Source organism: Notolabrus celidotus, chromosome 10 (genome assembly GCF_009762535.1).
Source record: "Notolabrus celidotus isolate fNotCel1 chromosome 10, fNotCel1.pri, whole genome shotgun sequence".
NCBI classification, from domain to species: Eukaryota; Metazoa; Chordata; class Actinopteri; order Labriformes; family Labridae; genus Notolabrus; species Notolabrus celidotus.
In genome coordinates, this window is record NC_048281.1 from 31,794,422 (window position 1) to 31,817,310 (window position 22,889).

Consider the following 22,889-nt stretch of genomic DNA (forward strand, 5'->3'; position numbering starts at 1 on the left):
TGCTAATTTTCATGTTCACAGCCTGGTACAAAAAGAACTCATTTCTTTAGACTTTAAAGGAGCTGCTCTCCCAAATCTCATTCATACTATGTACAATGACAATAAAGGCTTTCATTTCAATTCAATTCGATTCAATTCGATTCAATTCAATTCAATTCAATTCAATTCAATTCAATTCAATTCAATTCAATTCAATTCTAAAGATACTGAGACTTATCTCAAGAGTCATCCATAAGTTTGTACAATCAGGGGCCTGGCTGAGTTGACTGACAGGTCTAGCTATTTGCCAGGAGGCTTGGTGCCCCCTTCAACTCCACCTGTTAGTCTGTTTCTGGATTGACTGACAGTAAGGTTGAGTAAGCAGTATGACCCGGGACGTCCACCAGATCTGTGTCTGGTCCGTCTCAGATCCGTTGTGGTCCGTCTCTATGCTCTCTCGTCTGTCAACACCCACCAGTTGCGTTTTCAGAACGCAGCACGGAGCAGGACCGCCGGACAGCTAGAGTCATGTGACTGAATCATGGATTCTCCTCCTCCTCTCCTCATCCATGTTGTCTTTCTGGTCCTCTGAAAACCTCTGACCTGTTGACTCCAGGCCTGGCTCCGCTCATCATGACGGTTTGTTGTTGTAGTTAAGTGAAATACGATCTGGTGATAACACAGAGTGTTTTATTTTGAAAATTAACCGGATGTTTTCATTTTGTTTTGGTGCCTAACTTCCTGTCCCGCTCCATCTGCTCTGTTGAGATTGATGCGTCGTGCTCCGGCATCCGGCTACTCAAGTCTTGAGTATGTGATCCTGAGGGCTCTGGCGTGCCAGATCAGAGACGGAGCCGGAACACAACGGAGTGGATCCAGTGGAAGTTAACACATTGAATAGGATAGAAACCTATCAGATCCGGATTTGACGGATCATAGATGAATGACATGGATCTGGTGGAATTTGGCCATGAGGACCACCATCGTTTGGCTCTGAAACCTCTCTTCATAAACCTATATGTGACGTAATTTGCAAGTTTTTAATATTTATCCTCAATAAAAAGTTACTTTCAACAGAACACTGAAGTACGTATTACTTGATTGTATTGTATTTTATTTTACATTCTGTTTTCTTAACTTGAGCTGGGGTTTGAGGGAGTGGGGTGGTGGGAGGGCGGTTGTGTGTGTGTGTGTGTGTGTGTGTGTGTGTGTGTGTGTGTGTGTGTGTGTGTTTAAAAACAGAAAAAGACTGTTAAATATTATACTGTATTGGTTGTACTGAAATAATTCAGAACACTGAAGTTGCATCAGCTGCTTTATCAGTCTTTCCTCTTTTATCCCACCCTGCAGAAACATGTCAGACGCCACACACACCAAAGAACAAACTCAACATGATCCACAGAGTAGTTTCACAAGAGCAACATTTATTAAAATCAATGAAACTTTGTTCTCGTGAGCATTGGACATCAGATGTACACAATATACAAATGTTGCGTTTCGTAGCAAATATACTTTCTATAGAGACAGCAGCAGCAGAATTGGCATGTACAAAAATACACATTTGATTTTTTTCTCACACAACACGACATACCAAAGTTACAAGGTAATATATTTATATATATAATTAGATATTTCTGTATCATAAATATGAAGAACTATACAAGATGAACACGATTCACTGTGATGGAGAAAACATTTAAAATAATACAGGAGGAAGTACTTTGAGACCATTTTAATGGCAACACTGGACGTGACGGGAGCCTTATTCCAGCGTGTGAGATCATCGGTAGTTTCATAATAACACTGAGTCAATACTTGGGGAAGTTACATTTTGCTGACATTATGTAATTTATAATTTTTCATGCACTTATATTAGATCATTTAGTGTTAAAGCTGCTGTTGGTAGTCCTGGAATAAACACCAGTTCAGGGAGAGATTTCTAATACACTCCTCTCCCTCTCCCTCGCTCTCTGCTCCTGTAAGCCCCGCCCACAAACAGATCGTAGTGCACGCTCAATCAGGGTGATGTAGGAGGAGCAATCAGGAGAGTGGCTCTGATTGGTCAAAGCTGACGGGAGCAATTGGAGTTTATAGATGGCTGGATACAGAGGCAGAGGAAAATACAGAGATCTCGCCATAATCTCAAAATACGGCTGTTGATGAGTGTTATGACTTTTTTTGCCAAACACAGTACAAAATAAGTACAGTTTTTTTTAACCCAATCCTACCAACTGCAGCTTTAAGTGTCACCTAAATCAATCTGCACAGCATTGTACTGAAGCATTATGTATTCACCATATTCAAAATCATGATGTCTTTTAGATCATCTGCATACATACCACTTGAAACCTGGAACACAGATGTCAGAGTTTTCTTTGTGAGATGTTATAGAAGAAGCCTGCTTTGTGAACATGGTGAAATGAGGATGAATACAGTGAAGTGAACTGCTTTTCAATTGCTTAGAAACTGGAGTGAACTCACACACACACAACAGGCCGTGTCCTCGTCATTCTTTTAAGACTGAGAGAGTTTCTCTGTGAGAGTAATGAAGTGCTATAAACGCAGCAATAAAGGAAATCTCTCCCTCAATGGCACATGTTTTCTCACAATCCAGCTCAGGACACAATAATTATATTTCTTTCTTTCTCTCTTTCACACAAACACACACTCACAGTCCATCTCCATCTCCCTCCCCCCCCTCCCCTCCTTCCCACGTCACACAGATATAAACCAGAGCGGCACGACAACACTGCGTGCTGTGTGTCCGGAGACTCTGCTCAATACGAATAAATACCAGCCCTGTTGTATCACCACATCAGACACACAAACACATGACTCTCTCAGGACGAAACATGTCTCACTTTACAGACAGTAATTGGTCAATAAAGATATATAAATGCTGTTAAAATAGTCCAACATGTTACGAGTATGTACAGCAGGGGCATCTGTCCTGCAACTTCACGCCTTTGGCACACCAGAGAACATCGCAGGTGTTGTTGACAGCGGGGTAAAAAGCATCTTCATTGTATTAGTATGAAGTCATGGCAATAACACCGCCATGTTGTTGTCATTACGGCTGAAGGGAGCAGCGTTAGCAAGCACTTGTGCCGACTCTGTGACCTTGGTGAAAGGAAAGTATTATCATGTACAAAAAATGTTCAGATTTCAATTTTGCTTTTAAAAAGTGACCATGAGAAGCCTCTGAAGAGTTGAAAAGGACTTTCTTTTTCATTTCTTCAACTCCTTCTCTTTCATTTTTTCCTTTTCAATGCTCTGAAGCGATGACACATTCCAGAGCAAATCAAGGACATGCTGCCAGATACAAATACTTTCAAAGGAGCAAGTTTTTGGCACAAGAGCTGCAACGCTGGACTGTTTTGACAGCACATGTCAAAGATGGATTAGGGACTCATGTGTCCAATTTAAATGCACATCTTTGTTGTATTAATTTAGTCAACCTGGCATCATTTAATATTTTGCAAGGGTCTTAACTGCAGGGCAATAATGCATCTTCACCAGAAAATACAAGAGATGCTTTTAAATCTTCTAAAAGGTTTGAGATTATTCCTTCCCCTGGCAAACACAGTGAACACAAACAGTGAACCTGTACCTTTAAAGTCTAACACCTTGGATGTACCATTAGAATAAACTGCAACAGCTACTTGTGTTGGGATGATTCCTGTTCAGAAAAACAAAGCTGTATTTGGCTGATTATTATCACATCAACATTGGAGACGTCTGTACACACATTAGATTAAAAAGTGAGTCTCTTATAAACAGTTTGTCTGTACAAAGTTCGTATTTACACGTAGGACTCCTCTGCGAAAAACAGCTGTTCAAACTCATCCACCCGAGGGTCACTGCACCTCCTGCTCTGCCACTCCTTCTTCCCCTGCATGATCGCAAGCGCCACCTCCTGACTCCTCCTCAAGCAGACGTCTGCATCCTCCTGACCCTGGGAGGAAAAATAGTCCTGCACAGCCCGGGTTGCGGAGGGAGACAGGCAGAAGTGTGGCTCTGCGTGGTTTGGCTCCACCTCTGATACCCTCAGGCCGCCGTTTTGGGTCTGACCTTTAGAGGAGCGCGGTCTGTCCAGGGTGAGGCTGGAGGAGGGATGAGAGTTCGCTCCAACCTTGGTAGGTTCAGAGGCTCGGCGGGGGAGGGGGAGTGTCTTCCTCCCTTTCTGTCCCTCCGTGGAGGGAGTCAGAGAGTGGGACTTCTGCCTCTGGAGGACCAGGGTGGTGGCGCTCTGTCCAAAGAAAACACCCTGTGGGGGCTGCAGGCAATCGTTTTTCACCACCCTCTGAGTGACCTCACTTCCTGTTTGAGGTGCGGGGTTGTTGGAGGGTCTGTAGGTGCAGGTCTGGTCGTGGAGCTGTCTCAGCTCTCTGACCGTCAGAGGTTTCTCAGTCCCCCTGTAGAAAGGTGAGCGAGTGCGCTGCAGCTGCAGCAGAGCCTGCTGGTAGGACGGAGGGCTGCTAGATCTGCGTTGACTCGTGGTCATGGCGCCCTGGGTGCTCGTGGAGAAGCCGTTAGTGGTTGGATGGACTTTACCATTAACCACAGGCAAGTCCTCCTCTGTGTGTCCATTTTCAGTCTGCCTAAGTGACAAGTGGCGGTCTTTCTTGAGCCACGTGTTGGGGTGGAGGCCATGAGAGTTCTGGGGGTTCTGGCCGGTCCGAGAGGGGGGGCTGGGCTGCAGGAAATGAAGCGGGCCCTCCCTCTGAGGAGGCGAGCCCCTTGGTGACACCTGGGGCCTCCCAGGAAAGAGAGGGGAAAGAGGAGCAGGCTCAACCACTGAGATCACTCCATTGGTGGTGTAGTCAGTGGAGTACTGAGAGAAGGCGGAGTCTAAGGAGCTGAGGGAGGAGCCTGTGGGTGACGTCGCTGGGGACGACAGGCTGGAACAGCTAGCATCCAGACGCAAAGGAGGTGGTGGAGCATGCTTTGACTTTCTCCGCCCACCATTCTGGACTTTGACTCCTGCCTTCTCAACTTTATCCACTGCCTCCTCTTTAAGCTGCAGCCCCTTGAGCCCCTGCTCCAGAAACACCTCATCTTCCTCCCCTTCCCCGTCCATGGCAGCATCATAACTCGCCTTCCTCAAGGGGACGTGGTCGGTATCTATGTGGACTGTCACTGTTCCCGCTGGTCCGTTGTTTGCAACAGCCAAAGCGGGCTCTGAGCTCCTCCTCAGCCTCCTGGGACCCTGCGATTGTCCATTAGCCTGGCGGGTGCGGGGCTGTCGGACAGCAGGGCTGAACCTCCTGGGTCTGGACAGCGGGGGGAGCTGCAGGAGGAGTTCAGAGTCAGGGTCTGGATCGGGGTCACAGTCGCTGAGGGTGATGACGGAGTCCCGGCTGCGGCTGTCCGGCTTGTCTTTGTCTCGGAGCGGCAGCTGCTCCTGGTAGGGAGACTCGGGGTCGTCGTTCAGCTCGTTCTCGAGACTGTCGTAGGACGAGTCGTTCATCTGGAAGGACGACACATCTGGAAGAAGAAGAATGGACAGATGTTAGACTTTACATCCCAATCCAACTTAACAATACATTTCATAGACATGTTAAAGAAGTGGATGACGCCTTTGGTTCCAAAAGTGAAGCTGATGCAGAATAGTGTTTAACCTGCATTCTTTTTAATGACCAGCAGGGGGCGACTCCACTGGATGCAAACAGATACAAATTTGACTTGTTTTAAAAAGTATTAAAAAGGAAATCCAAATCTTCACCCTATTAAAATAATGGCCTAAGTCATTTTTTTTTTTGTTTTGGGAAAACTCAAAAAACCCTACCAAATGCAGAGCATGTGATATTTATTAATCATTTCAATCAGAAAGACCTTGACAGTGGATGACTGTTGAAATACATAGAACGTTGTGTGTCAATTATGTAACATTAAAGAATAAAGTGACTTAGGCCAATTTTCGAACCTCCTAGTGTGACTTAGGCAACTTTAAACCTGACTTAAACGGCCCTTTCATTCCATAGTGCAAACTCAAAACTGAAATTAACCTGAGTTTAATTAAACAAATGTCAGGTAAATCAAATTAGTCAGGAGGCAGTCCCTCTCCTCACTTCTCCAGGTCTTCTTTGCTGGGTTTTTATGGAACTTAACCCGTTTCCCAACATCCAGTTTTGACAACTTTTTGAAACCAGACTATTAACTGTCCTTTAATTCCATAAAGCAAAGTCAAAACGTAAATAACTCTAACTTAAATTGAACAAAAGTCAGGTGGATAGTAAACCTTATCACTCACTGGTAGAAACTGATTCAAGAATCATGTTTAGAGCTTCTTCTGCACTATAGATTCTCTTGCTTCTTGAGGCAGTCAGACATTTTATCCTTCAGAATAAAAAATGTTGACTTAGGACAAGAATAAAATGGCCTAAGTCACACTCTTGACATAGGCCATTGTCCTATATGGCATAAAGAGCATAATCCTTTCAACAAAGGATTAAGGTGATTTCACCAGAGGTGGCTAGAATCATCAAGAGATGATTTAGGCCAAAAACTTCATTTTTGTCAAAAATGACTTGAGCCATTATTTTAATAGGGTGACGTCTCATTGAATGCATCATGATGATAAATGTTCCAACTTATAATCCTTGTAATTACAAAAGTATCAATGACGTAATATTTTTGGCTTTAGGACATGGCTACCTGTCACAATTTAGGGTGTTTTAAAATGGGCATCTAAGTTGTGACAAACCAAACCTCACTATATATCCTTTAGACTGTTAATCCCTCTGGAGGAAACTTTATCCATAAAAGCTCAAAAACAGTGAAGTCAGTCTGAGAGAAACCAAGAATCGTGACTTCAGCTAAACGAACAATGTCACAGTTCATCGCCGTTCACGAAAGAGAACAGGGGACGGAGTGTTGAGCGCTCCTTAAACCTCCTGGTGATTATTTACAGAGTGAGGAGAAGAGTTAAAGTTATTTATGAATGAGGATATTTAACGGCGTGACCCTGGCAATCACTTAAACTACCTCAGGTCGACCTGCTGACCCCAATCAACACGTCTGAAGGAGCCGAAACCTTGTAATTGCATCCCTGATGAGCTGCAGTATATTTAAGGGCAACACGCTTTCAGCTAACAAGCTCTTTCAGGAAACAAGGGAACAGATTTAGAGCAGAGCAGGAGGGGAAGAATATACTATGCATGCTTTTTTAAAATCTACTTACATTGAAGGTTTTATGACTAGAAACAGGAGTTGCAGTTAAATGCTTGTCCCAATAGAAATGTCATTTTGATAAAGGATCAAGGTTTATATTTTGTTGCGAGTGTGGTTAAATATTTGGATTAATATTTGTGACTTATTTGTTGCACTTCTGGGAAAACTGAGGACACAAACAGTTCCTGTAACGTGCGTCTGAACTCGTCATCCCCACATGTTTATCCAAAAGGCCTGACTTAGAAACGTGACTGCTAGGAAATGATGGGATGAATACCGTGCATGCCGTTCCAGCAGTGGAGGAGCAGAACTGAGAATTTGGCTTCCCTCTCTGCATCTTTTATTCATTTTCTGCTTCTTCCCTCTCTTCTCGTGATATCTCACCTGAACCGTGGTCGCTGCTGCTGCTCTTCTGGCTGAAGCTTCTGAACAGCGAGGTGACGTCTTCTCCCAGGACGCTGCTGCAGTTCTCGATGAGGAAGCGGACCAGCTCACACACCTGCAGGGAGACAAACAGCGGACTGGTTAAAGCAGGAACTTTTCCACTCGTCTTCTCTTCTCTGCAGCTGCTGACCATTGGTTTTCATTGTTATACAGCCACAAGAGATCTGATCCTGTGATGCATTTTGAAGAGCTTTATTTGTTTCTGAGAGAACAGGCCAAAAGTAACAAGTAATTCAGCGATTGTGCATTTCTGCAGAATCTCAAAAACATACAAATCTGCTGAGTTAAAAGAAAATACACACACACCACGACAACAGGAAGTGGATTTATGCTGTCGTGTAAACATTTTCTCATTGATTGGATGTGCTGTGGTTTGCTGAAACATAGAAAAATAATGTGTCTCTGTTTGCTTCTGTAGCCACTGACTTTCCTTTTGTTAAATCTTGACCTAAATAACTTTGTGATTCCAGCTCCAAGCAGCTGTCTAGAGTTTTGTGCGAGTCCCATATCGTCCATCTTAGAAAAGCCTTCATTTGTTTGCACTTCCAACTACAAGAGTATTTTCATTCCACACTGATAGAGAAGACATCAAACTCCTTCTTTCCCGTCCTGGATAACGTCTGGATGATAATAAATGACATCATGTATTGGCTTAGATCAGGGGTGTCCAAAGTACGGCCCGGGGGCCAATTGCGGCCCAAGGTCCATTTATTACGGCCCCAAGCTTCCATCTTAAAATGTGTTATTATAGCACAGAAATTAATCACATTCTGAATCATCTGTACATTTGTAGTTTCTTTCAAGCACACTAACAAAACTAAAGTCAATCCAGAAATGTCTCAAAAAGCTTCATATGGACTAGTTTTATAAATTCAAAGCTCTGGATATTCTGCAGGAATATAATTAGGAGGAAACACAAGAACTCTTAAAGCTGAAATGTTTTCAAATTAATGTTTTCATCATGATGTGAAAATGTTCTTGATGAACACTAAAAGTTCAGAAGACACAAAAGAGGACACAAGACAAGATCTAAATTATGAAATTGTGCAGAAAAGGCAAAATTTGGTGGATGAAAAATAGTTCAGAATGCAGGACAAGAATTATTTAGTTCTTAAAATGTTGTCTGCTGGTCAGAAAAGTCTTAAAAACAACATGGAATAGAAGTGTGATGAAATCCAGATCATGATCCTGCCATAGGAAAATAATGAGACAATATTTTTCCCCACATTGCCCGACCCGAAGGAAAAACATTCTACACAAGAAGATAAAGTTTGCTAATGTTTACATGGCTTGTGGAGAACTGAGGACTTCCTAGTTACTGATTTATTGAGAAAAAAATATAAAATAATTGTTATTAAATATTTCATATATAACTTTTATGATTCTAAAGTCTCAGTAGGAGCCACTGGCCCTGAAGTATTCTGACAACATCATATGTGGCCCTCTTTGAAAAAAGTTTGGACACCCCTGGCTTAGATTATCGCCTGCTTAAACCCTTGTTGAAAAACCAAGAGAGACAAATCCAAAGTTAGAGTTTTGGACAGAAGAGACAAAGTTTTCTCAAGTAAAGCATATTATTGTTGTCATTTGTTGTAGCAAACACTCAAAATAACATCTACAAATGTTACAAAGGGATTAAAACATTTCAAAACAGAGTAAACACTGCTGAAGTTTTGAAACATGGTGACACAGTGCCCGTGATTTTCGGGAATTATCAGCCTAGTTGGCGTCCGTCCATGAAAAAAGTCACATTACTGGACCCAAACCACCCACCTTCTTTAAACCCAACAGACACAATTTACCAAATATGTACAGTGTGATGTCCCGTGACATCTGAAACACTGGAGTCATATCCTCCCACAGCTTGTGGAAAATTTCCACTAAAACCTGCCTGCCTGTCGTGTTTATAAACAAGTGTTTTTTCCCACCGTGGCCCCGCCGCCGCCGCTGCGACACTCTGGAAACAGAGACAAACACTCTGTAGGGCCTCCGTGTTTGCTTGCGGGGCCAGATGTTGTCTCTGCGTACGTCTGTATGGCATCTTAATGAGTCATATGACTCGTTCACAGATGATGAGTCTGTAAAACTAAACAGTGCACAACCTGCTTAGAGAGTGAAGTATGTGCTCATCAAAGAGGTGGAGAGATTGACCTACTTTAGTCATTTTTCAAGAATCAGGTCTAATTATTTTTTATAAGGGGGCGCCTTATTAAGATTGAGAATCATGTAAATCCAAGTCTTGGAATCGTTTAATGGAAAACATTGAGACTGTTAAAGAGCAATGACATTTATTTGAGATGTTTTGGATAAGAAGTAGATTAGTGTAGAGGTGAAACATTCAAAATGAACCCCAATTTATTTAACACAGCTCAACAGAATCACTGAGTCTGCAGATAAACGGCTTCTAATTGGTTTTGCAGAGAGTGACTAAGGTTAGCAGAGCTAGCACCACCAGCCCCCAGTCCTCTTCTCATGTTAACGTCCACATGCCTGTGCTGGTTATGCATTACTCCAGTTTTTTTAAAGTTATGTTTTGGGGCATTTTTGCCTATATTTGATAGAACAGCTGAAGAGAGACAGGAAAAGAGGGGAGTAGAGAGTTGGGGAAGACATGCAGCAAATGGTCGAGGCAATGAGTCGAACCTGTGACCACTGCAACAAGGACTATAGGCCAACGGCGCCCTGCATTACTCCACTTTAACCAGACAAAGCATGCATTCAACTTATCTCTATTTTCTAGATCAAAATACAGACAATGCTATGAGATGACATCTGTGCTTGTTTACATCCGGGTTGCAGAGCATCAAAGCATTCTGGCAGAAGCCATCAACCTGAGCTGCAGCCGCCTGGTGGCAACACTACAGCTTAGACACAACATATAACCACATGGCATTTTGGAAATACATTCATAAAAGTATTTATAATTAGTCTCATTGACTAGCGAGGATGTTGACCAGATGCACACATCCCTAAATGTATCAAAGTTAGCTAAAAGCAAACTTGTCTACGGCCCCTTGGAAGGATATAAGGACATAAAATTAAAGCATGACAGAACACAATCTGATTTATGTTTCAAGTGGGGCGCTGAATACAACAATACACACACAGACACACACACACACCATATCAGCCACAGGTGAAAAAAGTTAACATTTCATCTGTCAAAGTGAGAGGTTGCATAACGTTATTGAATCAACAGAACTTACATTCAAGTAACACGGTACAGTTAATCCCTTCAAGTATTTTTCAAAGACCAAATGCAGCGTTAACCTTCTGATTCTACCTGCAGGACACAACCTCTCCTCAGATATCACATGTATGTATGACAGGCAACTTGATTGCTTCATTGCCACCAGCATGACACTGACTCTACAAGTCTGCAGGAAGATGATCTGCAGCCGCTCAGTCGTTCTATCTGTTTCTCTATCTGCTGTGATTGTGCCATTGTCAAAAACACAGAGGCATGTCAGTGATGTGTTTACAGGGCGGGCGAGATTACTCAATCATCTCTCAGGGAATAAACCTGTTTCTGGTAATCTGAGATAGATATTGTTGCTGTGGTGTGACATGTGTCTGTTATCAGCGCATATTCCAATGTCTCATACCCGAGCAAGGGAACATTATGTGACGCTGACAGGCACTTCAACTGGCAACACATTGGTATTAATTTATCAAACATGACTGAAGTCAATGGTGCAAATAACCGAATCACTCTGCAAACATTGGAGGAAATTAATGCACATGTGGTGAATCAAAGGTCAAACGTTCTAATTCTTGAGTTTAAACTGGGTTGAACTGAAGGTTTTCAACTGTGCAAACTTGCACAAATGGAAACACTGATCTCTATTCCTTTATTTCAAATTGCATCCTTTGATTTTGCACATTATGATCTGCTGCTTCCCTCAGAAACATACAGAGCATGCAGTTTGCATAACATAGAAACACTACTTGGCCTCGGACACACACACACCAACATCTGTCAGCTCTGCCCTTGTTCTTACACTGGTGTCCATCATTGCACCGTCATCTGTCTGCACTCTCTCGGCCACTCGTCATCATGATAAATCTTCTGTTGCTCAGAGGATTATGGGTCAGACTGGCCGTAGAAAAAAACACACAAAGCATGCCGGCTCTCATCCTGCAGAAGTGACCCTATGTAGCAGGACAGTGTAGTATTTGTGTTGGGCTGCATTTGACCTACATGTGATAAAACAAACTAATCTTTTCCAGGAAAAATAAAGGGTCGAAATACGGGTTACTGAAATGCAGCCTATTCACGGTGTCTCACCCAAACACTGGATTTAAGCTCTTCAGACAAATCCTGCAGAGATGAAGTACTAGATCCAGTTTTAGACTTACAAGAATGATCAGTTCTTGTTGATATTTAATGCAGATTTAAAAGGAAAATCCCTCACTAAAAAGGAGTGTCTGATCAAAGTTAAGTAAAGATACTGCACAGATGTGGTTGCCTCTCCCTGACACAGCCCTTTGACCTCTGCCTTTCCTCCTTCCCTCCTCTCTTCTCTACAGTTTCCCTCTCTTCATTCGCTCTTATCTCACCTGCCATTCTCTCCCTACCTGCGCCTCCTCCTATCACTCATGCTGCATTCCTCCTGTCACTCAGAGAGAGTTGCTACGTGATGCAGAGCACTGTTACAGAGAGCCTGTGGGCACCAGGTGACTAACCACTCCATCAGCAGCCCGCTCAGAGCAGCTTCTCCTTCTTAATGTCAGTAGGATGTTTTTCTAAACTCTCTTTCCACTGCAAAAACATCGACCTGTCGTTCATGAAAATGCTTGCAGTTAACTTTCTACCGCTGCAGGATGCATGGAGAGAATACACACTCTACACATTTGCATGAGTGTGTGTGCTATAGAGTATGATACAGCTGTGTGTTAGTGGGTCAACACATAAATCCAGCTGTGTTTTTAATAGATTCAGGCAGTGTGGATAAAACACTGATGATAAAAAACCAAACAAAACAGATAAAGCATCAAGTCCGCATTTCAAAAAGCAAGCCCAGGAGAAAAACAAAGTTGTTTTGAATGATTTGTCTCTCTGTCTCTGTCTGAAGTGAGACACACTTAAGCTGCTTTTACCTCAGACACTCCCACAGAGCTGCAGTATGTTCAGCCAAAAATATCTAAATTATATACTACACCAGAGGAGCGAGGCGCAGAGAGACTGGACTGAATTTGGCTGAAGCGGAGCACTCACGTGTCTTATAACAGAGTTGGAAACTAGCCATTACGCGGTCGGAGGCCCACGCCGGTTTAAGTTGGCCCCCGGCTCCGACCGCAAGGAGGGAAATGTCGAAATCTCCCTTTTGTTATTTTTTGAAGCTTTTTTTTTCCCAGAAAAAGGGCGGCCTGCGCACACAAACAAGCCGTGTGTGAGGGGGAAAGTGTTATCAGGGGGGGGGGTATTTGCATTGGAGATATTTGGGAACTTGCGGGGGTATTTGTGCCGACGTGTGTGTGTGTGTGTGAGAAGAGGGACAGATGAGGGGAGGGGGGTGTTTCAGCGACACAATTTTCAGATAAAACACACTTAGCCTTGGGATTCTGAAGGAAATTCTTTGCATGTTTTCTCAATGAACCTCACACACACACACACACACACACACACACACACACACACACACACACACACACACACACGTACACACACATGTATCTGAAAAGATACGCTGGGCAGCCACCCACAGAGATTGTGTGTTTAAGTCGACTGCTGTGACTTTCCAAATAGACCTCAAATCAGAGAGCTTTGTATTCTCCACGTCTCAGTGAATGCATCGTGTGGTGGGCGAGGGGGGCTTCCTCTGCGGCTGCTGCTGGGAAATGAAGTCAGTCCAGGTTAGCGTGGCTGACCAACATATGAGGAGGGAAGACACCTGACCAGACCACTGAGGTTAGTTTCAAGTTGACAAAATAAAAATGACTTTGTCTGAAGTATTTGAAAGGAGGTAACTAAACAAACCAACCAGAACTCTTCTCACTGACACTGAGAGATGTTTCCTGTTAAGAGGAAGTTGTTTCTCCTCCAGGCTCGATTACTGCAATGCCCTCCTCATCGGGACCCCCATCAAAAATCTCCACAAACTCCAACTAATTCAGAACACCGCAGCCAGGATCCTACTCAGAGTCAGAAAACACGAACACATCACCCCAGTACTCCGCACACTTCACTGGCTTCCCGTCACCGCAAGAATCAACTACAAAATCGCACTCATCACCCATCAGTGCATCTATGGAAACGCCCCACTCTACCTAAAAGAACTCCTCACCCAGCAAACCCCAACCCGGAACTCACGCACTCCACATCAGAACCTCCTCCACCCTCCCAGAACCAAGCTCCGGACCATGGGAGATCGGGCCTTTTGTGCTGCTGCACCACGTCTGTGGAATTCCCTGCCCAGCCACCTCAGAACCCCACAGACTGTGGATGCTTTTAAAAAACATTTAAAGACCTTCCTCTTTAAAGAGGCTTTTAACTGATTTTAAGTACTGCTTTTAAAAGTTTGTTTTTACTGTGTGCCTGTAGCACTTTGAGATTTCTGGAAATGAAAAGTGCGTTATAAATAAAATGTATTATTATTATTATTATTGTTTCTTTTTCTTGGTCTGTTCATGTCGAGGCTTTATCAATAAGGGCACAAGGAGTACGACTACACCTCTCTAGAAGACAGCCCTGAGATAACTTTTGTTACGATTATAAGTGATTAGTAGGTCGTGTGCAGTGTGGTTCAAACTATCAGGCTGCAACTTATTCGCGACCATCGTGACTGATTCCAAACCGGTCCTCAGCACATCGTTTGTGTTCTGCACTACATCAACTCATGTCTCACTCATTGGTAAGAAAACACCAAAACATTCTCATAGTGAAAGTTAAAAACACAAACAAACATGAAATGTACGCTTTGCAGGAGGCGGGCAGAACGGCAGGACAAGATTTGATTGGTTTCATAATTTGGCTCCTGATGGCAGGGATTGGTTGGTGTTTTCCCAGGTTTACTCCGGCTGTAGATAGCAGCTTTTTTTCACTCTTTTTTAAGATCACATTATGTATTGATTGCCATCAGGACATAAAGATCATTTTAACCAGCATAACAAAAAGTGTATCTAAATCTGACTACCAACAGCAGCTTTAAGCAAGGTCACCATCATGAAGAAGACGACCAATAGGAAGGCTTTTGTCTTTCCATCTTTTCTCCTGCTTCAAACTTTCACCCGAGTTAACATCTGCCACGCTTTTGCCACATCCAGTTTGTTGCTTCGAGGAAACCTCGCTTTATGTATGAGCCAAGGGAAAAAATATACTTCAATATAAAAACAGATTTTATTGGAAAACATCAATCCCAACTTGAAACCACTTGGACCGAAGTTTACAATCACTTCAACAGACCTTTCAGTAAAACTTGTACGCAACACTTAAACTGCTTTAAAAAGCTGTGATTAAATAAAACCACATCTGCCTGCATAAATATCACCACTGCATATTTTTTATAATTATATCTATTCCAGTAAAGGCGACCTAATCCTCTAAGCTGTAAATGTGAAATATGTTTTCCTGTGTGCTTCAGCGTGAAACTGTGACGCTCTCCTCTTTCCTGTCAAGTCTTGCTCTAAGCGCGGGGATTTCAGGCTCAGCCAAGTGTAAGAGAGTTGTGATTTTAGCTTATGAGTGATCATCAGTGATGACATGTGAATGTGACTGAGCGTGTGCGAGAGAGAGAGAGAGAGAGAGAGAGAGAGAGAGAGAGAGAGAGAGAGAGAGAGAGAGAGAGAGAGAGAGAGAGAGAGAGAGGGAGAGAGAGAGAGGTTGAGGTGTTGCAGCTGTGTGTTAGTGGGTCAGCTCCTGCTTGGAGGTCAAAGCCGCTCTTATCTGCAGGGAAACTTTAAAGCTGCTGACGAATGGTTTTCAAGACTGACAGAGATGGAGTGTGCTTGTGAACTTGTATGCATGCACACACACACACACACACACACACACACACACACACACACACACACACACGCTGGTATTTCTTCAATAGAGCTCGTCTGTTTCATTCAATCATCTGCCAAATGACAGATTTAAATCAACTCGTTCCCTCTCACCTTCTTGGTGCCCTCCCCCTCCATCTCTGGGGTAGTCGGCGCTGGAGCCCAAAGCATGCTGGGGGCGATGCACACTGACAGGTTGAAGGCATTCATCTGGTTGTCGTGTGCATTGCCTTGGATACAGTGCAGCACGGAGACCACATGACGCAGCAGAATCAGGTTCTCTGGAGGCAGGAGGTGGAGCAGCCTGACGGAGAGAGGATGATTGACAGACTGTCAGGTAAACCTACATCTTCATGAAACAAGCCTGCAGCTTGTTCTGGGATTGCGTTTGTGTTTGTGTGTCGTCATGTTGATTTTTTATTTTCCTAATAAAGGGACTCAGTTTGTTTCTCCTGGCGCTGAAACATTTCTCTAACTCTTTCTCTTTTCCTCCTGAGACATAAACAGTTTTGAATTTAAGGAAAATCCAACAAAAAGTCACAGTGAGGCGTCCAACCACCCAAAGTACACTCATCATCTTTCCTTCAATGTGCCCACATCTGCAAAACTAACATCTGTATGACCTGATTGTGTCTGCGACATCAAATAACACATTGCACAATTTGTTTCAAATTTACACCATCATGATGTTGTTTCTAATTGGGGCTTATGATTTTGTTTTCCTACCTCAGGACAGCTTGCGTCCTCTCGTCCCCTCCGTCTCCTTCCATCACATCCATCCACTGCTCGTACAGATCAGAGCTCAGGATGCTGCCCGGGATGTTTCGCAGAAAGTCCTGTTCGCCAAAACAAAACAAAACAAAACAGAGGAGACATTTTAAGCTCAGTGATCAAGATCTGGGTTAATCTTTTACATCTGAAAAAAACAGACATAATACTGGATTCAAAAAACACAATGGCAAAGCACTGAAGCTGCTCACATAACCCTGACGTCTTTTACTGAGAACAGGGGTGTCAAACTCATTTCAATTCAGGGGCCACATGCATCCCACTTTGATCTCAAGTGGGCCGGACCAGTAAAATCATAACATACTAACCTATAGAGAAAGACAACTCTAAATGTTCCCTTTGTTTTATTGCAAAAAAGTACAAGTACATTCTGAAAATGTTCACATTTCATGTTGTATTTCTCTCCATGATGAGTCTCATAGTGGGGCCGAATATTTTACTCTTTAAGCACTGAAACCTGCTGCAAACACACCAAGCACTCAGGTTTCTCAGTCACCTGCGCACAGAGTGTAATGTTAACAGCAAAAGAACAGATAGATTATAATAGAGAAGAAGGTAAAGTTGACTATTATGGACCCCCCTTGCTCCAGCATGAACGGTTTGCTTGCTGGACAGTGTTGCATGCAGGGGTGTAGTGCTAGTGCTAGTAGTGACCATAGACTGTAAAAAATATGGACGTAGTATCCGTGACGTCACCCATCTGTTTCTGAAGAGCTGTTTTGAGACCAATCGGCTGCGGCAGCCATATTGCTTCTGTCGAGCCAGTGTGACGTAAAGAGGCGGGCTTTGAGCCTCCTAGCCAACAGCTGCAGTGTTCCCGCAGGCAGCTGTGCCTCTCATTGGAAGACTGGTAATCTCAATATCTTCGAAATTGCCGAATTAGAAAAAAATTCACCCCCCTCACAGTGAGAGGACATCGAGAAATTAGCTATTCAGACTACACTCATCTTTGTACCAGGCTGTAAACATGTTTATTAATGCTGCAAAGATCGTCTTTTCCCCATTCATGTGTATGTGACTTCCGGTACTTCCGGAGCCAGCCTCAAGCGGATCCTCGATGAACTGCAGCTTTTAACACTTCCGCATTGACTCATATTTTTAGACCGGAGGTTGCCGCTTGGTAGTGACAGAGCGCACCTATGAAGCAGGCGCACGATATGTGGCTCCTTTTTTTGAAAAAGTTGGATCCACCACTCCTGCTGCTACAAGTTTACATATATGAAAACTTGAGTGTTGATTGGATCTTGAAGTGCTCTAAAAAGTCTAGGAATTTCCACCAGATTATGCAAACTGCAAATATTCTCCCAGAGTGTTGTTCAGGTGCGCTCCATCAGCACTATGATTGTATGCAATCCCCAAAGGACAAATCTGAAATAGCGGGTACTTTTATTGAAAATTTGCAGTTTATGTCTTCTTCATTTTTTCACTCTGGGAAGTCATCCATGGGCCGGATTTGAACCTCTGGCGGGCCTTATGTTTGACACCCTGACTTAGAAGCTATATCTAGGGTCTTTTTCATTCTGTATTCTCTTTCTTGATGGCTTGTTTATTTTGTTCTTAAAACCTGCAACAAAAACTGCACGACACAAAAGATTCAAAAGATTTAAATAGATCTTCAGAAGTTCTCAGAGCGCCAGATGAACAAGGATGAGCATGAAACAACTTGAGGAACAAACAGACATAGCAATCAAGGTAGAAAGAAGGTCAAAAGTAAAATATTGCAGTGTTAAAATTGTCTGAAGAGACAAAGAGGAGACGATGGCAAAGACACTAAAGAACTGAATATCTTACATTTCTTTCAAATGAGAGTTTCCTTTAAATGTTTTTGTCTCAAGGACACTTTCATTGTTATTTTAAGTGACATCAATAAATCTCCTGTCAAAGGACGGATGGCTCAACAACACATTTCTCAGTCTCAGGTGAGTCACCATCATTGTCTATTGTGCAGGAAACAGGTAAACCATTACAGAGAGCGGAGATGAATCAGCTCTGTATTAAACTGGAGAGCCACCTCAGCGGCTCCCTGGATGGCCCACACTGTGGTGGCTGTTTGGTCTGGATGCTGAACAATGCCGCACCTTGTGTGTGTGACTGGCAGCCTGCCTGGCTGAGCGCAGACAGATTATCCTGTCTGGACTTATGTGACTTTGGACGCACATCAGACACTCCTGCTCTGTGTCGTCTGGTTTCAAACTAGCAGAGAGAGGAAGAGTTAAGTGTGTGTGTGTGTGTGTGTGTTACCTTGAGGACAGCGGCAATAACGAACACAGACTGGTGTGTGATCTCTGGGTCCTCGGTCCCGCTGTCCAGCCGGTCCCGGAGCTCCCTGCAGGCTTTGGCCCCCGCTGAGCGCCTGAAGACGCCCCTGGTGTACGGGCCCTCCAGGTACAGGAACACCAGCATGTCCTGCAGGGCGCACGGAGAAGAAAGGTCAGCTACAGGAGAGTTCTTCAAATATTCTGAATTCACACAGGCGCCTTTTAACTCTACGTCACGCTCAAGTGGGAAGATAAAAGTCTGTTGTGTTGCAAGTTCACTAAAAAGGAACGTTCTATGCTGGCAGAAGTAAAACCTCTAAACTCAACATGTTTGCAGCTAAAGCTTTTAATGTTTGACACTAAAGGACTTAGCTGCTCATAAATCATTGAAGTCCAGAGATGTTGAAACCAAAGGAAAGGACAGAGATTAAATAAATGTAGCTTTTCCAGTCCCTGTGGTTTGTTTGTTTAATTCCTGATTCATCATTTCTGAGAATCAGAGATTTATTTGGTGAGTTAGAAGAATCTATCACAATCATGATCAGGCTGACTCATAAACGTTTCATTGTTTACAAAGAAAAAGAGATTTCATTTGAGAGCACAGCAACTTGTTTTTAAAATTCTGAGAATAAGCTGATATGTGTGCAGACTTTAAAAGCCAGTTAAAATGTCAAAATGAATGAAAAAGTCACTAAAAATATCTGATAAATGTTTTTAATCAAGGGTTACCATAAAAGGTTTCTTTGGGACAGCATGTTAGCAGAGAGGAAACACTCTTTTTAAATGTGGTGGCGACAGATTGCTTGCTCAGCAGATTGGGGTTTCACTTCTCAAGCAGTCCCAGCATGCTTATTATCCTTCTATTTATTGGAATTTAACCCTTTATCTGACTCACAGGGTTTTCTTTCACTTCAAGAAAAGTAAAGAGTTAAAGCTCCAAAAGATCTATCGTCTAAAACTTGATCTACTTTCCAATACAGCTACATCCCTCTCTCCCCAAATACACTGTAAATAATCCTCCAACCCTTCCAGACAGAGTCCTCCTGACCCCCTCCCGCTGGCCTACGTGACCCCTGCTCAGCTCACCATGACAGGCTTGGGCAGGCCGTGCTCCGGAGAAGACACGGAGCTCAGGGGTCGTCCGAACAGCCGTCCCTGAGTGGGGGAGAGCGAGGTCGGGGACAGGGCCAGGCCGTCCAGCTGTGTGTTGGAGCCTTTCCAGAAAGGCCAGTTGATCAGAGATCTCTTTCTCTTGAAGGTCTTCTGCTGACCGGGCTCTGTGGGGGAGAGAGACAGAGGAGGAGGAAGTGAGCTGTGGTTTCAGATGTTTTTAAATGCTTGTTGTTTATGTGATGCAAGTTGGAGTCACTTGAGAGCATTCGCGCCCAGCTTTACTTCATGGCTTGATTCCAGAAAATAGCAGAAGTGCAGCCAATGTTATTGTTTGGTAATATCTAGCTTTTGGGTGTTCTGGGTTAAATTTTCAAACAATGTGGGTTGTGAATTATTGAGAAATTAGCCTGAAAAGTCCCAGATGTTGGAGTTTTTCAACACTAGGGGAGGATTTAACCTGATTTCTCACTGAGACACTTCATGATACCACATCAGGGTGTCTAAAACCTCTTTTCACACTCTTAAGGAAACTAGTATTGCTGTCATAACATCGACAAGATTTTAAATATTTGATTTGAACTGAAAAAGCAAATGTTCTCAGTTAGAAAGAAAATTAAGACAGCTTTTTGCACATTTAAGTGGGTTATATATTCATAATTGCAGCTTTAATTGAAATGTGGTCTTACTGTTTGCATTAAAAATAAATGTCTTTAAATAATTTGTGAACAATAATCCACCTTCAAAGCTTTTTCATATGTTTTTTGAGCTGTAACTATTAAGATCCCTTAAATGCAAAAATGTTTACTTGAAGTTTTCACACCCAGAAACTACTTTAGTATATTTTATTTTCCTTTTTCTTTCTTCTTTACTTTTCCCTTTCTTTTCCTTCTTTCTATGTATTTATTTATTTATTTATTTATTTATTTATTTCTCTACTTCCTTATTTCTTTATGTATTTATCTATTTATTTAATTATTTAGTTATTCATTTTTTTCTTTCTTTCCTTCTTTCTCTATTAATTAATTAATTAATTAATTTATTTATTTATTTATTTACCTCTTAATTTCAATACTTCCTTATTTCTTTATGTATTTATCTATTTATTTATTTAGTTAGTTAGTTAGTTATTCATTTTTTATTTATTTATTTATCTATTTATTTATTTATTTATCTATCTATTTATTTATTTATTTCTCTACTTCCTTATTTCTTTATGTATTTATCTATTTATTTATTTAGTTAGTTAGTTAGTTATTCATTTTTTATTTATTTATTTATCTATTTATTTATTTATTTATTTATCTATTTATTTATTTATTTATTCATTTATCTATTTATTTATTTATAAATGTATTAATTAATTAATTAATTAATTAATTAATTAATTAATTAATTAATTAATTAATTTACCTCTTATTTATTTATTTAGTTATTCATTTCTTTCTTTATTTCTTTATTTTTCTTTATTTATCTATTTATTTATTTATTTAGTTTGTTATTTATTTAGTTAGTTATTTATTTACCTCTTTATTTCTCTACTTCTTTATTTCTTTATGTATTTATTTTGGTACCTTGGTCCACAGTATACTGTGACCTTCCACTTCCTTCCACCACAACCCTACCCAAAAACTAACTACATGCAAAAAAAACAACACCGCAAATCCATAAATAAAATCAGTTTTAAGTTTGGTGAGGACAAAATAAATATTAGGGATACAAAATAATAATACATAACTGATTAAAAGTCAGACTGAGGCTTTAAAATGACTCAACTTTGAGGCCATGTTAAACAGAAAGACAGCAACAGAGAGCTGCAGAGTTTGAGGGAACATATGCAGACATGCCCTCATGCTCCACATCACCATTTGAGGTCTGCATGCGTCTGAAGGTGTCTGTGTTTATCTATGTGTGCTTTTGTGTTTAAAAACCTTATGCATGTAAGGGTCTTTGTGCGTCTCTGACAGCCCGTGACTGCGTTCCTTGTTAGTTTGCTCAGTGGTACCAAGTCACAATGTCTACCTGTGTATGTCTGTCTGCAGGTGTGTCTTCACAGCACAGACGCGTTCTCTGTGACATAACAGCGCTGCATGATGCTGCGGTTATGAAACTGCATAGCGAGTGTGCATCCGAGTGAATTATAACGAGAATGTACAGCAAACATTGTTCCATTTAGATTGATGTCTATGCATGAGTGACTTCAGCTGAGGGAAACAAAACAACAGGAGGGAACTTGATTCAAAGCTTCTCACTGAAAACCTGTGACCTGTGAGATCTAATACAAATATCTGTTGTTGCATAAGACTGGAAACTGTGAATTGGAAATGTCTCAGCTGATGGACTCGGATTCACTTTAAATCTATGTTGATATTTGATCAGTGTTTGGCTGCTTCCTCAGAAAGGACGTGACATTAAACAGTCAAGAAAACCTTAAGTGACTTCACAAACGAAGTCCCAAGATGACTTCTCTGTGTTTATTGTTCTCAAGGTTTGAACCAGGAGCTGAAAAGTATGCAAAGATCAAATAAGGTGATTCAAAGTGTTGAAGGAAATAAAAAAGTAATCCAGGGTTAACTTTTGTGCTCTCCTGCTGGCTAATTTGTATGTGCATGTAGTTTTTAAGAGCTCACTTCTACTCCCAAACAAAGGGTGCAGGATGTGAAACATGTAGGAACACTTTAAACAGCATCTTTAAACTTTCAAGAAGGGATTATTCCTCTGGTACTGGACGTCAGATGGCCTGTGAGCTAGGTGAGGTAATGACTCCTCATCATTTAGGAGGTTTTTACCCAGGGATTGATCTACAAAAACAGCTCAGGTAACGTAGACTACAAAGACTGCAGAGCATACAGCAGTTTCAAGTAATCATGTTTCAGTTCTGCTCTTCTTTGCTGATGCTGCTCGTTTGTCTGACAACAGTTGTTAGGTTTGAAACCACTAACTAAGAGACAAATTCAAGCAGAAGTCTCCTTCTCTTTAAGACAAACTAAATACAACCAGGCTGCAACCTTAGTGTGGAAAAGTGAAGCCAGTGAGGGAGTGCAGAAAATGGCACTTCCTTGAGTGTCTACTTCAAGCAGGCTCCAAGGAATCCCTGTTAACACCCGTGTTAAAATATTCACACTCACAGCAGACATAAACATGTTTACA

The 22,889-nt window shown here is 42.0% G+C and overlaps 1 protein-coding gene across 2 annotated transcripts in view; it reads right to left on the minus strand.

Annotated features, from left to right (window-relative positions):
- Window positions 1–1,383: 1,383 nt before the first annotated feature.
- LOC117820705 (rho GTPase-activating protein 20-like) overlaps window positions 1,384–22,889 on the minus strand; it is a 99,213-nt gene continuing 77,707 nt past the window's right edge. For both annotated transcript variants that reach the window (XM_034694586.1, XM_034694587.1), the window contains 6 exons: window positions 19,716–19,906; window positions 18,613–18,777; window positions 16,309–16,418; window positions 15,697–15,886; window positions 7,537–7,651; window positions 1,384–5,466 (listed from right to left, as the gene is read on the minus strand). In XM_034694586.1, the coding sequence (XP_034550477.1) occupies window positions 3,782–5,466; window positions 7,537–7,651; window positions 15,697–15,886; window positions 16,309–16,418; window positions 18,613–18,777; window positions 19,716–19,906 (2,456 nt within the window). In that variant the 3' untranslated portion in view covers window positions 1,384–3,781. The remainder of the gene's footprint in view (window positions 5,467–7,536; window positions 7,652–15,696; window positions 15,887–16,308; window positions 16,419–18,612; window positions 18,778–19,715; window positions 19,907–22,889) is intronic.